At 42.9% G+C, this 15,655-nt stretch overlaps 1 protein-coding gene across 1 annotated transcript in view; it reads left to right on the forward strand.

Moving 5' to 3' along the window:
- The window catches only part of LOC308101349 (uncharacterized protein), a gene marked incomplete at both ends in the record, with an annotated part of 39,400 nt that extends 34,020 nt beyond the window's left edge, over positions 1-5,380 (forward strand). The window contains 4 exons of the mRNA XM_080450773.1: positions 1,357-1,409; positions 1,523-1,774; positions 4,421-4,503; positions 5,306-5,380. Coding sequence (XP_080306899.1) covers positions 1,357-1,409; positions 1,523-1,774; positions 4,421-4,503; positions 5,306-5,380 — 463 coding nt within the window. The remainder of the gene's footprint in view (positions 1-1,356; positions 1,410-1,522; positions 1,775-4,420; positions 4,504-5,305) is intronic.
- Between the last annotated feature and the right edge of the window lie 10,275 nt (positions 5,381-15,655).

Consider the following 15,655-nt stretch of genomic DNA (forward strand, 5'->3'; position numbering starts at 1 on the left):
CGGCCGTGCGGCCTCCAGGGTACACACGGCCGCTATATCCTTTAATCATAGCCATATTGATGGCAGGTCAGTTGGTGCGCATTACTGGGTGACACAGTTTCTGCATGGTGCCAAGAGGTTACGCCCCCCTAGGGTGGGGCGTGCTGCAACTTGGGACCTACCTCTGGTCCTGCAGGCATTGAGCCGGGCGCCCTTTGAGCCTATGGCGGGGTCGTCCTTGAGCTCTTTATCCGTTAAGACTGCGTTTCTGTTAGCAGTCACGACAGCCAAGCGTGTGAGTGAGCTCCACGCACTTTCTATTAGTCCAGTATGCCTTCATTGGAAGGCGAACGACTCTGGGGTTACACTTTGGCCGAATGTCTCATTCCTACCTAAAGTGTTGCCCCCCAATCATACTAATCAGGCCATAGAGTTGGCGGCATTCCATCCTCCCCCGTTTACATCGGAGGTGGAGGAAAGGGCCCACTTACTGTGTCCAGTCCGTGCGTTGCGACTGTATATTCAGGCAACGCAGAGTATTAGACGCTCAGAGCAGCTATTTGTCTGCTACGGCGGAAAGAATAGGGGATGTGCACTGTCTAAACAGCGGCTAGTTGGGTAGTTGACACAATTAAAAAGGCTTATGTAGCCGGTAAACCTGCCCCTTCAAATGTCATCTGCCGAGGTTCTATCGCCTTGACGTGGCCTCTGGATCCTCACTGGCGTCAGCTATCCTGCCGCTGGCTGCTATGGCAGACTAGGAGGTGGGTGCAATTCCTCGTGACACTTGTGGTATAAGTCATCCACTACTGTAACTGCCTACTGGCAGTCAGGAGGGAATGAAACAGAACGGAAGTTACAAATGTAACTATGGTTCTGTGAATTCCTGGATGACTGCCAGTAATACTGGTCACTCGGAATCTTTCAGGGTGAGAAGATTCTTAGAGGCCGCGCGCAGGCTATCATGTGCTTATGTAGCCGGGACGGCGGACGCACAGGTAGCCTACGCGTCACATGACTTTGTTTATATAAATACTCGACCTGCGCGGAGCGCGAGAGGCATTATTCACTACTGTAACTGCCTACTGGCAGTCATCCAGGAATTCACAGAACCATAGTTACATTCGTAACTTCCGTTAAATGATGTCTGTCTGTCTGTCTGTCTGTCTGTCTGTCTGTCTGTCTGTCTGTCAGAGTACTATATTACTGTGCCAGAAAGTCAATAACTTCTTTATTGTATTATGTTTTATCTATGATTGCGATACAAAAACATTGTATTTATATTGTTTTATCTCAACTGCTGCAACCCCAAACATAATCCAATAAGTAACATCAAGGTAAAACAAAACTGTTTATTAAACATATTTGTTTTCTCAGTGCGGCCACATATCAGTCGGAGCTTCGCTGTGTCATTGTCAGTGTCTCAAATGGTGGGTGAAACTACACCTGTTCCCTACTGCACCATATTTCACATTCCATCAGTGATGATGTGGTTTGAGGAGGCTCTAGTTAAATGTGTCATCTTTATGTTCTCCACCTGCAGCAGCTACAACAACACAACCAAGTACAACCACCCAACACACCACTATGACAACAGCAGCTACAACCACTACACCAATTGCAACTACTATTACAACCACACCAATTACTACAACTACAACCGCCACACTGACGATTATTACAACCACAACACCAACTGCTTCTACTACAGCTACTACAACCACAACACCACCTACTACTGAAACCACAACACCAACTGCTTCTACTACAGCTACTACAACCACAACACCACCTAGTACTGAAACCACAACACGACCTACTTCTACTACAGCTACAACAACCTCAACAACACCACCTACTACTGAAACCACAACACCACCTACTTCTACTACAGCTACTACAACCACAACACCACCTACTACTACAACCACAACACCACCTACTTCTACTACAGCTACTACAACCACAACACCACCTACTACTACAACCACCACAACACCACCTACTTCTACTACAGCTACTACAACCACCACAACAACACCACCTACTACTTCAACCACAACACCAACTACTATTACAACCACCACAACACCACCTACTACTACAACCACAACACCACCTACTACTACAACCACAACACCACCTACTACTACAACCACAACACCACCTACTTCTACTACAGCTACTACAACCACCACAACACCACCTACTACTACAACCACCACAACACCACCTACTTCTACTACAGCTACTACAACCACAACACCACCTACTACTTCAACCACAACACCAACTACTATTACAACCACCACAACACCACCTACTTCTACTACAGCTACTACAACCACAACACCACCTATTACTTCAACCACAACACCAACTACTATTACAACCACCACCACAACACCACCTACTACTACAACCACAACACCACCTACTATTACAACCACCACAACACCACCTACTACTACAACCACAACACCACCTACTACTACAACCACATCACCACCTACTACTACAACCACAACACCACCTACTATTACAACCACCACAACACCACCTACTACTACAACCACAACACCACCTACTACTACAACCACAACACCACCTACTACTACAACCACAACACCACCAACTATTACAACCACAACACCACCTACTTCTACTACAGCTACTACAACCACAACACCACCTACTACTACTACAACCACAACACCAACTACTATTACAACCACAACACTACATACTGCTACATTCACCACAACACCACCACCTACTACTACTACAACAACCACAACACCACCACCTACTACTTCAACCACCACACCACCACCACCACCTACTACTACAACCACAACACCACCACCTACTACTACAACCACCACAACACCACCTACTACTACAACCACAACACCACCTACTACCACAACACCACCTACTACTACAACCACAACACCACCTACTGCTACAACACCACCTACTTCTACTACAGCTACTACAACCACAACACCACCTACTTCTACAACCACAACACCACCTACTACTACAACCACAACACCAACTACAATTACAACCACAACACCACCTACTACTACAACAACCACCACCACCACCACCACAACACCACCACCTACTACTACAACCACAACACCACCTACTATTACAACCACGACACCACCTACTATTACAACCACAACACCACCTACTACTACAACCACAACACCACCTACTATTACAACCACAACGCCACCTACTACAACCACCACCACAACACCACCTACTACTACAACCACAACACCACCTACTACTACAACCACAACACCACCACCTACTACTACAACCACCACAACAACACCACCTACTACTACAACCACAACACCACCTACTATTACAACCACAACACCACCTACTACTACAACCACAACACCACCACCTACTACTACAACCACCACAACAACACCACCTACTACTACAACCACAACACCACCTACTATTACAACCACAACACCACCTTCTACTACAGCTACTACAACCACAACACCACCTACTAATGAAACACCACCACCTAGGACACCACATGCTACCGAACCACCTACAACGCCTCCACCCACAGCAGAAGTGTCAACTAACAACATCCCTGCGTCTAGTAAGTGTGTTGAAATAATGTTTTTTCATCAGTATCGTACAGTAGATTACAGTCTCATGTGTGTGTGTGTGTGTGTGTGTGTGTGTGTGTGTGTGTGTGTGTGTGTGTGTGTGTGTGTGTGTGTGTGTGTGTGTGTGTGTGTGTGTGTGTATGAATGAATGTATGAATTAATAAATGAATGAATTAATGTCTTGTCATAAGACCCATCCCTATAAGACTCAAAAACATCAATAAACAATATCGCATTCACTTCTTGGAAACAAAAGTGAACGTGATATTGTGTAAGTTACCAGCCACTACTATTATAGATGAAGATGGTCCAGTCGGTGAAACCAGGGAGATGTGACCAAGTAATGACAGCTTTAAACTGATGGTAGAACCTTGGCTTGTATACTGTAGGTAACTGATTGTGATGTTATTTTCTCACAATCAACTTTACTTATACTACAGCAAACCTGTGTCCATAATTGGATAGAAAGATATTAAATGTTTTGTCTTTCTTTTTCTTTTTACAATTTGGCCTTGTTAAAGGTACATATTCATCATTGCATCTCATTAATCGATATTGGTGACCTATAGACCTATAGTAATAGTATAGTATAGTACTGTAGATCATCTTTCAAATACAACAGATAATATAACAATAATAGAGCCATTTCACAAAAAATAAGTATGTGTTAGTGAATGTTTCTATTAGTCAGAGCGCAGAAGCAACTGTTAAAAATGAAAATATTAGGTCTTATATGATGACCAGGTACCTGTCAGTATTCTAATGATGGGATATTTGTCCTGTAGGTCACATCATTGGCCTGAGATTGGGGCTCTCCTCAGAGACTCCTTTGACCCAAGAAGACTTCGATAACATAGTGCTGCCAAAGGTAATAATAATATTAATACTATATAAAGGTTGTTATTGTATTGTATTTGTATACGTTTTATTGTGATGGTAACTGTTGTATAATGGCGTTTAATAATAGTAACAACAGTAATAATAATAATGATAATGATAATGATAATAATAATAAAGTAAAGCCGCAACCAGCTGACTGGGTCCTCACACCTTAGTCCACGTCCAGCGTGTCCGCCTGGCATTACCACGAGTAATTAGTAAAGGTTTAGGGACTTTGACTTCATGTTGCCAGGTGGTGGAGCTATAACTATGAAATATTTAAATTTGGCCTGTCATCAGGCTGAGACTCTCATCAGAACTGCGCTGTGAAAATATCTGACCATGTTGATTTAAGTTATAACTTCTTGTTACTAGTAGGTGGCACTATAACTATTATTCAAAGCTAATATTGAATATTTTGCACATTGTTTTATATTCTGGAATATTTTTTTGATTGGTCTGGTATAGCCATAAATTATTAACACACTTTAGCCATCACGAATAAGAAAGGAAACTACCTACCGGAACTTTGGTGAGGCACTGCTGAAGTTATGACTTCATTTAGAACCTCTGCTTACTTTTCAATCCATACTCAGTTAACTGCCAGGCAGAGTAGCTCCTAGATGTCCTAGTGAGTTATATTGTGAAATTAAAAAAGGTATAAACCCCATCAGCCTCATCATAAGTCAAACTATTTCTCCAGCTTGACTTCGTAATTCAAACGATGCTACCTCAACCACTAACCCGTTATCACATACTGTATCAAGAACATTGTGCTCTTTCATTTCCAGATTAAAGAAGAACTGGTCAAACTTGGGCTGCCAGCAGACATCAAGATACGGCTGACAAACGTTGAACGGAAGTGACAACTATAGCTTCAGTGACCTTCTAGTTGACCTCTAATGTTGCCTCTGTAACTTTATACATCAGAGGAGCTTAGAGAGTTTTTTTCACAGCAGATATACAATGTTAAAAAAAAAAATGTTTATTTACATTGCCATAAGACTAGTTCAATAAGCCTTTTTAATGGCAACCATATTGACATGAAAAGTAGGGATTACTAGTCTTGTGTTTTGATTGATTGAATATTTTATTAGGCAAAAAATGTAAAACAGCACAGTTACATTTAAAATACTTTGTCTAACAGGTCCGTTCATAAAAGTCCTTGCGGACTTGTTTCCAATGAGGGCCTTGGTATTCAATTCATAGGCATATATAGTGGCACCACAGTTCGAATATCATTACAAAATAAACAGCAAAAAAAAATAACACTATGTACAACAAAAAAATAAAAAAGAGGGGGGAAAAAAATATGTACAAGAACAGGGGGGGGGGGGGGGTCTGCTGTCTAACGGGAAAATGGTACTACCTCCTCCTTTGGCCTCCTGAAAGGTGATTTTTTAAGGCTCTTTTAAATGAGCCCAGCGAACTGCATTTTTTGAGGGATGGAGTTAGACTATTCCAATCCTGGGTGGCAGTGCTGTAGAAGGAGAATTTGCCCATGTTTGATTTATGGGTGGGTGGTACCAAATTGTTGTTAACGCTCCCTCTGGTATTGTGACTGTGGGTGTCGCTAACCTTTTGGAGGTATTTACTCAGATATGCGGGAATAGGGGGCATATCGGGCAAATTTGCATTTACAATTTTGAAGGCCAGTCCCATTTTTTGTTGTTTAACCCTGTCTTCCACCCTGAGCCAGCCTAGGCTGGCAAAATGGGTGGGAGAAAGGTGGGTCATGGGCCCCAATCCGAGGAGTAGCCGAATCAGTTTGTTTTGGGAGGTTTGAAGCTTAGTCTTCAGTGACACTGAGGTGTTGGAGTACCAGGAGGTGCAAGCATAGTCAAAAAGTGGTTGAATCAGGGCCCCAGAGAGTGTCCTGAGGGCCTGAGGGTTGACAAAAGAGGAAACTCTGCCCATAAATTTGGTTCTCTGGTTTACTCTTTTGACCACCTTTGTAGCCATGCTTTCACCTGTCAGGTATTTGTCAAGAACACAACCCAAATAGGTAATCTCTTCTTTGCTAGAGATAATTGTGTCATCGACTTTGACCTTGAAATCATTTACATCTGTCTGAGGGAATGTTTGGTCCCAAAGAGAATGGATTCAGTTTTCCCAAGGTGTAGTGACAGTTTGTTATCGGTAAGCCAAGTACGGATTTTTGAGAGTTCGGAGCTGAGCGCCTCCTCAACTTGCAACTTGTCCTCTCCCGAGATCAGGAGTGCCGAGTCATCAGCGAACAGGAACAATTTGCAGTTACAGGCAGCACTCATGTCGTTAATGTATAGAAGAAACAGTAACGGCCCTAGAATGCTGCAATGAGGAACCCCACAGCTCACCGGGAGGGATGAGGACATGGTTCCGTTGATGTCAACCACTTGTTCTCTTCCCTCCAGGTAAGATCTCATCCAGTTTAGTGATGTGCAGTCAAAACCAATCGCCCTCAGCTTATCAAGTAAAATTGAGTGGTTTACAGTGTCGAACGCTTTTTGGAGGTCCAACATGACCATGCCGCAGTATTTGCCCGCGTCTACCTCACGTTTGATGTAGTCGGTCAGATACAGTAGGCATGTGTCAGTTGAATGGGAGGTTCTGAAGCCCGATTGGAATTCAAACAACAGTTTATGCTCGCTGAGGTAGCTGTTGATTTGTTCTTGAATTAATCGCTCTACAACCTTTGAGATGGAACAAAGGATGGAAACAGGCCTATAGTTGCCAGGTTCTAATTTGCTTCCTTTTTTATGCAGAGGGATTACTCTTGCCAACTTGAAATCCTGTGGGACGTGAAACTGGTTTGTGATTTGGGCTACTATGGGGGCAATAGCAGTAGTAGAAGTTTTCATAGCTCTGCAGCTGACCGTGCTATGACAATCAACTACAGATCTGTGAAGCTTACACGTGCAGAAAATGATGTTATGGTCGCTTAGACTGCACTCAATGACTCCACTTAAAGGAATCCTCGACTGGTCTGATGTCAAAATGAGGTCAATGATGGTCTGAGAAGTGGGGCCTACCCTCGTGATATTTTTTATCATTTGGGTGAGGCTATGCATGTCACAGAATTTATTGAAAGATTTAAATATGGCGGCGTCTTTCCGGAGTACATCCGTATTGTAGTCGCCAATCAAAATCAATTCCGAATTTCCAATGATTGCCATGTGCTCCTCTAATAAATCATAAAATTGATTTTGACCTGGGGGCCTGTAGATTGCGCCAATTATCAGGGGTTTAGCGTGAGGATAGGTGATTTTTATCCAGACCGATTCCGTGGAGTTGTTCTCCAATTTTGGGTACACATTGAAAATGATGTCAGATCTCACATAAATGCATACCCCTCCTCCACCAAGAGTTCTGTCTTTCCTAATGACATTGTAGCCTATAATCTCAATTTCAGAATCGTCTACTGTGTCATCCAGTTTTGTCTCTGAAAAAGAGAGAACCTCTACCTTGCCATTTCCAAACATGGATCTTAGTTCAGACATCTTTGTGGGGTTTTTGAGGCTATTCACATTTAGGTGAATGATGTGTAGGCCTTTTTTGGAGAAAATCGTGTAGCCAGATAGTCAGTGATCTCCACCTAAGATAAAACCTTTGTTTATCCCATGAGGGAATTCATTGAATCTACATTCAATGAATGGTCTAAAACATGGTGGAAAGAATTCTGAATTTAAAACAAAAATAAGTGCTCCTCGGAGCACTTTGTGTGTGTACTTTGTATTTCTCTCCAAGCTCAATTGATGGATAAAACTAGAGAAAGTGCTCCTCGGAGCACAGGTCTCCACCAGGTCAGGTACATTATTGTGGCCTCCTGGTGGCGCTATAATAGGCCAATGTGAAAAGGGGGCCATTTATTCCTAGGTCTTTCATGGCAATCAGACACTGCATTCATGATTTGAGGCATTTTGTTCCAAAAATTTGTTTTGCTAAATTAGACCTGCTGGTGGCGCTATAACAGGTCAATGTGAAAAGGGTGGCATTTCTTCCTCGGCCTAGTGGGAATGTGCGTGTGAAAATTCACGGAAATCGCAAGCTGCGTGCATAGTTTGAGGCTTTTTGTTCAAAACGGACCAATCCTGCAAACTTTGGAAGGCAACCATAGGCAATGAGGATGGAATATGGGAAATCGGACAGATTCGTATTGATCACATGACTATAGAGATACTGTGTACCGATTTGCATGACGTTTGGATACAATCTGTAGGAGTAATGTAAAAAAAATGGTTTTGCACAAATTGGGTGGGAAAAACAGAGCTGTTTCCTTCTGCTTCTGTGTGTTATTAAAAGTGTAACATTGGTACATACACATTCCATTAAAGAGAGTCATGCCACATTGCATGTTTCTGTGTGAGAGAAATGCATAATATATATTTAGGCTTACTTTAATATTGGCTGCCAAAAACAAACAAACAAACAAAACAAGACAGGACTGGCCATAAATAATACTATTTAGGAAGGAAGCTGTTGGCCATCAAATAAATCTGCCCTTTTGCTATACAATTGGCCCCCGGGCCGGACTTTACAACTCTGGTGTACTGTGTGTGTGTAACTGTGTTCTACTGTTGTGGTGTGTGGGGGGAATCTCAAGGAGTCCAACAAGGTCAAACTTTAGGCCAACATGCTGCTCCTCAAGTATAGCAGGCTAAATGAATCACATGCATGCCTGAGAACCTTTGCAAGGGGCCTCTTCCAGCTTATCATGGCCAGACTAATATCAAGGGCAGTGGTGGAAAAAGTACTTGCATCTTTTACTTAAGTAAAAGTATCAATAGTGCAGTGTAGAAATACTCTGTAAAAGTCCGGTAATCAAAATTTACTTGTGTAAAAGTACAAAAGTATTGGCATCAAAATATACTTAAAGTACCAAAAGTGAAAGTACTCATTGTGCAGAATGTCCCATTTCACAAGTTCATAATGTAAACAAATCTTTTGAAAATAGCAGATCTACAAGCTCACAATGCGTCGCATCGCGACGCATTGTGAGCTTGTAGATCGGCTCTTTTCAAATGGCCGAAATCTGTGTAGGGCTGAAGTGGTTAATGTATGTTTTGTGATGATAATCTAAATCTGCAAAGTAACTAGTAATTAAAGCTGTCAAATAATTATAGTGGAGTACAAGTACAATATTTGCCTCTGATAAGTAGTGGAGTAGAAGTAAAAGTATTACATATATATAAAAGTATAAAAAACGAAATACTCCAGTAAAGTAAAAATTCCTCAAAAGTGTACTTAAGTACAGTACTTGAGTAAATGTACTTAGTTACTTTACACCACTGATCAAGGGCTTTTTATTTCGCACTGGCAGATTCGTCTGGTTTCCAGGCTAGGCCTCATCAGGGTTTCATTTGCTGCCTCAACTTTAGATATCATTCATTACTCAAAGAAACCCTGGTGACCACAATGTTTTTTAATGTATTATTTTATTGAACTTTTTGGTGTTGGTCCTTAATGATGGATAGTTGTGTTTAACTTTACAGAAATCATGACGCTACCGGACAACTGCTCATTACTAGCTTCCGTCAGTACAGCCTACGCCTTGTGGTTGATATTCATGAAAAACTATAGAGTTTCATCAGATAAGAATATGTGTTAAACCACGTCAGAGCCTATAGGATAGGAGTGTGTGTGTGTGTGTGTGTGTGTGTGTGTGTGTGTGTGTGTGTGTGTGTGTGTGTGTGTGTGTGTGGGTGTGGGTGTGTGTGCGTGCTTGCGATAAAGCACATTTGAAGAAAAAAAAAAGACAAAAAAGCACTAGCTTAAAGCACTATATAAATGCAAAAAAGAAAAAGAGAAAGTATTATTTTTCTTCTTTATTCATATTTTTCTTCTAGTCTGCATAGTTTTAATGTTGTCACAAATATATATGTTTTTCAATACATATTGATCCTGAATATTTGCAACTCATCTGCTGCACTATTAATACCAGCGCCATGCGTCCTTCTATGTTCCGAGTACACACACGCACACACACACGCACACGCACACGCACGCACACACACACACACACACACACACACACACACACACACACACACACACACACACACACACACTTGCCCAAATAGCAGCCCCGCCTCACTCTATAGCTCTCAAACTCTTCTCTCGTCTTGTTTGCTCCACTTGAAGACTGCTGTCAGTGTAATAATAGTTTGCGGGTGTTAACATGTGTGCAGAACCTCTGTGAGAAGTTCTGTCAAATGTTAAGCTTCCTCTTTCCATCTTCCATCTCTCTGTAGCAAGATTTGACTTGACAGAAATTCACAGAAAGCAGCATGAGTATTGTTTGGAAATATGTCACATTTGAAGTGAATTAACAAGTAAAGACAATGGACGCCAGCAAGATATAGGCCTACCAGTGGTTCTCAAACCTTTTAATGTCAAGGACATCAACTGAATGTTTTTGGTCGTCGACCCCCATCTGCAAATTGTTTGTGCAATGAACACCCCCCCCCCATACAATATATGTTGTTCCAGGGACCCCCAGAAGCAAAGATTTGAGTTACAAATGTTCACTTTAAATTTATACATTAAAAGATTTGCACACATTTACAAGATTTTTCAAATCTACAAGCTTATAGCGCGGCACGAAGCACTATATATGTCACAGGGAAATTGGCATTCCAGGGAAATTGAAAGAGGAGCGCTCGCTTTTAGGCGCGGGGCTTCGGTGCGAGGCGGGGCTTTTCGAGACAGGGTTTTTTACGCGAGGCTCGCGAGGAGGAGGAGGAGGAGGAGGCGCAAGGCGGGGCTTTGATACGAGGCGGTGCGAGGAGGAGGAGGAGGAGGAGGAGGCGCGAAGCGGGGCTTTGATATGAGGCGGCGCAAGGAGGAGGAGGAGGAGGAGGCGCGAAGCGGGGCTTTGATATGAGGCGGCGCAAGGAGGAGGAGGAGGAGGAGGCGCGAGGCGGGGCTTTGATGCGAGGCCGACCTGGCTTTTGTTGTTCCCCCCACATAGCAACCAGGAAGCTACGCTAGGGGAACGCTGAACACGCGTTCACACGCACACGTGATTAAGCAATATTACACGAGAGGGTGTGCTTTACCGTCATTATTGGCACGCCAGTGATGCGGTCAGGAACGAGGTAAAGCCGAGTTCCGCGAGCATCACTGAAGTGCGGACTGCAGTGCGGAGTGATTTATTAATGTGATAAGGCCCGTGCTATCATGCTGGTTTGAAGCACGGCTAGATAGCTATTTCAACCAATCAGATTGCTTGGTCGGAACTACCTGTTGTATAATAATAGTTATTGTCCATGACGGAGGCGCGCCGACTCAGCAGAGCTTGAGGCCGAGGAGGCGCGCCCTCGCGCCTCCAGGCGCCGAAGGTCTGCTAGTCGAATCAGCGGCGTCCGAGTTGTGAACCGATAGGTTACAGTCTATGGTTACTATCCAGTGTCCACGACGACACACATGATTCAGATTCAGATTCAGATTCCTTTATTTACCATTGTGTAATACACATAGGAATTTGTTTTGGCAATGCATGATTGTGTTTCAATCTTTTTTCACATATAACATAAATAACAACAAACACAAAACAACACCGTGCAAGAAAATAGATAATATAAAGTGCTATAGTGGACAGTAGTGCAATGTCATTGCCAGTGTCAGGTTTCAGGTTTCAGTGACCCTTGGGGGCGGGGGAGAAGGGAAGCCAGACTCATTGAGCAGCCTGGCAGCTGAGGGGAAGAAGCTTAGTCTGTGGCGTGCTGTGGTGGCCTTCAGCAGCCGCATCCTTCTCCCAGAGGGGAGCAGGGTGAGGAGGCCGTGGCCAGGGTGGGAGGGGTCAGCCATGATCTTTCTTGCCCTCCTCAGCGCCCTGGAGTCGTGCAGGGACTTGAGGGAGGGCAGGGGACAGCCAATCACCCTCTCTGCGGAACGGATGTGTGCGCATGCACAGTTGCACACACGCACACATGCACGCACACACACGCACACGCATGTGCATGCATTGGCTTGCATTCATTGCCTTCTAGTGTTGGTTATACAGAATTGCCTGGGTGGGTGGTAAAAACAAGCGCTCCTTTTTCAATTTCCCTGTAACATATATACTGCTTGTATATCTGCTATTTTTGAATAGCCAAATAAATCTAAAATGACACAGATGCATTCCCGGTTTAAATGGGTTAATTGACTGTCATCAAGCTGGCTTGGAGATGTGTCTGTTCTACAGCCAGTGTAGGCTATGTTCAATCTGTATTGTCTAATTGTATTGTAACTGTTTTGTGAATTATTTGATACTTGGAAATGCATTTAGAGTTTGTTCGGGAACCATGTAGTTAGTCTAACTCATGGGCCATGGTTAGCCTTATTTTAGTTGATTATGCTAATTGCTAATCATTGTGGGTGGGTCTCACCTGTAGCCTATATGTAAGGGAGGCTAGAGTCTTAAGTGGCTGGGCTGGTAGACGAAGTCAGTGGTTCTCAAAGTGGGGTCCGGGGACCCCCAGGGGTCCTTGGAGGGGTTCCAGTGGGTCCCTGGCAAAATGTGTTACCTTGGCTATTTAAAAGTAGCAGATATACAAGCTCACAGCCACACTGCGTGCTAGTACATATGCTATTTATGAACATTTTTGAAAAATCTTCTCTTCTGGGGGGTCCCTGGCACAAAACATTTTAGGTGGGGGTCCGGGGCCAAATATATATCAATCTGGGGGTCCTTGACACGAAAAAGTTTGAGAACTACTGGGCTAAGTAAGAACACCAAGGGAGAGCTGCCAGGGCCTTCATGCATAGTCTGTTTTCAGTTTCTTGAGTAGTTTTTTTTTCTTTAGTTTACTGTAGCTGTTCAAGTGTTTATTTCTTATTCTTTGTCCAGCCCAGTTTATATTGGTAGTTGTATTTCTACCTCGGGTCCACACTGTCAGAATCCTGCTCAGGACAGTTTTATCTTATTTTGGAGGTAAATAAATAAGAAAAACCTACATTCTTGGACTTCATACATTTTTGGTGCCTTGACCATCCGGCTAACTGTTACAGAAACAATATATATATATAGGGGCATAGCGACGTAACAGGGTCGAGACGCCGTTAAATCAGCCCACTTTCGCCGCCATAGTGAGTGAGTAGATTGACAGCTGCCACAAGTGTAGAGTAGTGTAGTGTAGTCTGTAGTCCTGTGTTTGTTGTCCAGCAAGTAGACGGTGTACATTATTATCTATCTCCAACTTGTCTGTTGCTCTAATTTAGCAATGGTAGGACAGTGCTGCATTATCGGATGCAATGCCAAGGTTTCAGACGTTAAATTAAAAAAGTTAAATTGCATACATTTCCAACCTGGAAGAAAAGCTTTGGAGATCAGATGTCGGAGATATCAAAGAAACGTTGTATGGCTTGGCTTGGGTATCTTAAATACAATGAGATTGAGCTAACAGCTAAATTGTGTTTCTCTATGTGTCCAGTCTGAGCAACGTTGTCTAACGTGGGTGGCTCACAGTCACGGTGGCTGAGTAAACAAGGGACTCTTGTCTGTCTGTCAGCAAGTGTTCAGACGTCGGAGATATCAAATAAATGTAGTAGCCTATGGCTTGGGTGTCAGCTGACGAAATAACATAACCTTCAACAACATTCCCAAACACATATAAGCTCAAACGAGCATGACAGCACACAATCAAAAATATAAACTAATGGAGGACCGGGCAAGGCGAGCATCAGCGTTGCCATGTCGGCTTATTATAAGCGACTTTGGGCTTCTTTTTCTGTAAAGTTGCTTGTAAAATTAGTAGTTTTGTGTGGCTTATTTATAAAGTGTACTTGCTTATTTAGGCTTATTTAGGTACTTGCTTATTTAGGCTTTTAAAAAAATTAAACCAGTGGTTCTCAAAGCATTTGTGTTAGAATGTTTTAAAAAATATTCCAAATATTCTTTATTTTATTGCAAGAGGTTTTTTTAATAGCCTATGTACAAGCTCACATGAGCTTGTAGATCGGCTATTTTCAAGTAGCCGATGTCACTAAGCCACTTATTTTGGGCTTGTTTTCATAGACCTAGTTGCTTATTTCTCTCGCAAGATATGGCAACACTGGACGAGCTGTTGTTATGGACAACACGTAAAATGGCCACCGGAAATACTTCCGCCTAAGCTTGGCCACGCCTTTTGCCCGGCCCCTATATATATATATATATGGGGTTTTTTTTCAGATCAGTGGTTCTCAAACATTTCATTAAAGCACCCCCAAATTAATATGGAATTGGCCACAGACCCCCATCTTAAACGATTTTGTGGCAGGGACCACTCACACATTCTTCATGGGGAAAGAGATTATATACTGTATGTGACAACGCTATGGCCGTAATATTGAAAAATATTGGATGGAAATTAGCTAGCTAAATCCGACATGTTTACATGAGATTATGTTCAGCTGATTGAAGTCATATTCATGTATTGAATGTTCATTAATGTGCATTGTCCCATCTAAATAAACAAATCAAGTAAAGTAAAGTAAAACAATAGACCGTGCGTGCGTGCGTGCGTGCGTGCGTGCGTGCGTGCGTGCGTTCGTGTTTCATGTGATGTATATCCAAACAGTACTCGAGCTGGTTCTGGCCAGATCATGCTACAGAGAGATGGAAAGAGGAAGTGCAACCATTTGACACATTTCTTAGTAAAACTAAATTAGAGAAGTGGTCAATTATATCATCAACTTCATGTTGATGTTTGTAGGCAAATAGATCATATCTCACGCTAAACATACATGTCATATATTGTGATTACCATTATTGACATCTGTTGTGCTGTGATCACCAGGAGATACAACAATACATGGTGCTAAATAGCACTTAAACTGGTTCTCTGGCTCATAATCATAGCGGAACCTCTTCTGCAAAAGGATACAATTGTACCACTTCTGTAACTTAGTAATTTCTCTCTTATTTTACCTTTTTGGAATCAGTTTCCTCCCATAACGTTAAAAAAGCAAGTTGTGTCAAAATATGAGATCACACTGCTGTACAATACTGGATTGAAAAACAGGGGAGGCACTGTGACGCAGTCGGTAGCACTGTCGCGTCACAGCTAGAAGGTCCTGGGTTCGATTCCCGCCGGGGACGCTGTGGGCGCTGGGGGCGTGTTCTCTCCTCCGCGTCATCAGTGCTCATACCCTAGCTGGGGTTGGCAAAAGGGCCTTTCTGTGTGGAATTTGCATGT

Source organism: Gymnoscopelus braueri (genome assembly GCF_963280865.1).
Source record: "Gymnoscopelus braueri genome assembly, chromosome: 15".
NCBI lineage: Eukaryota > Metazoa > Chordata > Actinopteri > Myctophiformes > Myctophidae > Gymnoscopelus > Gymnoscopelus braueri.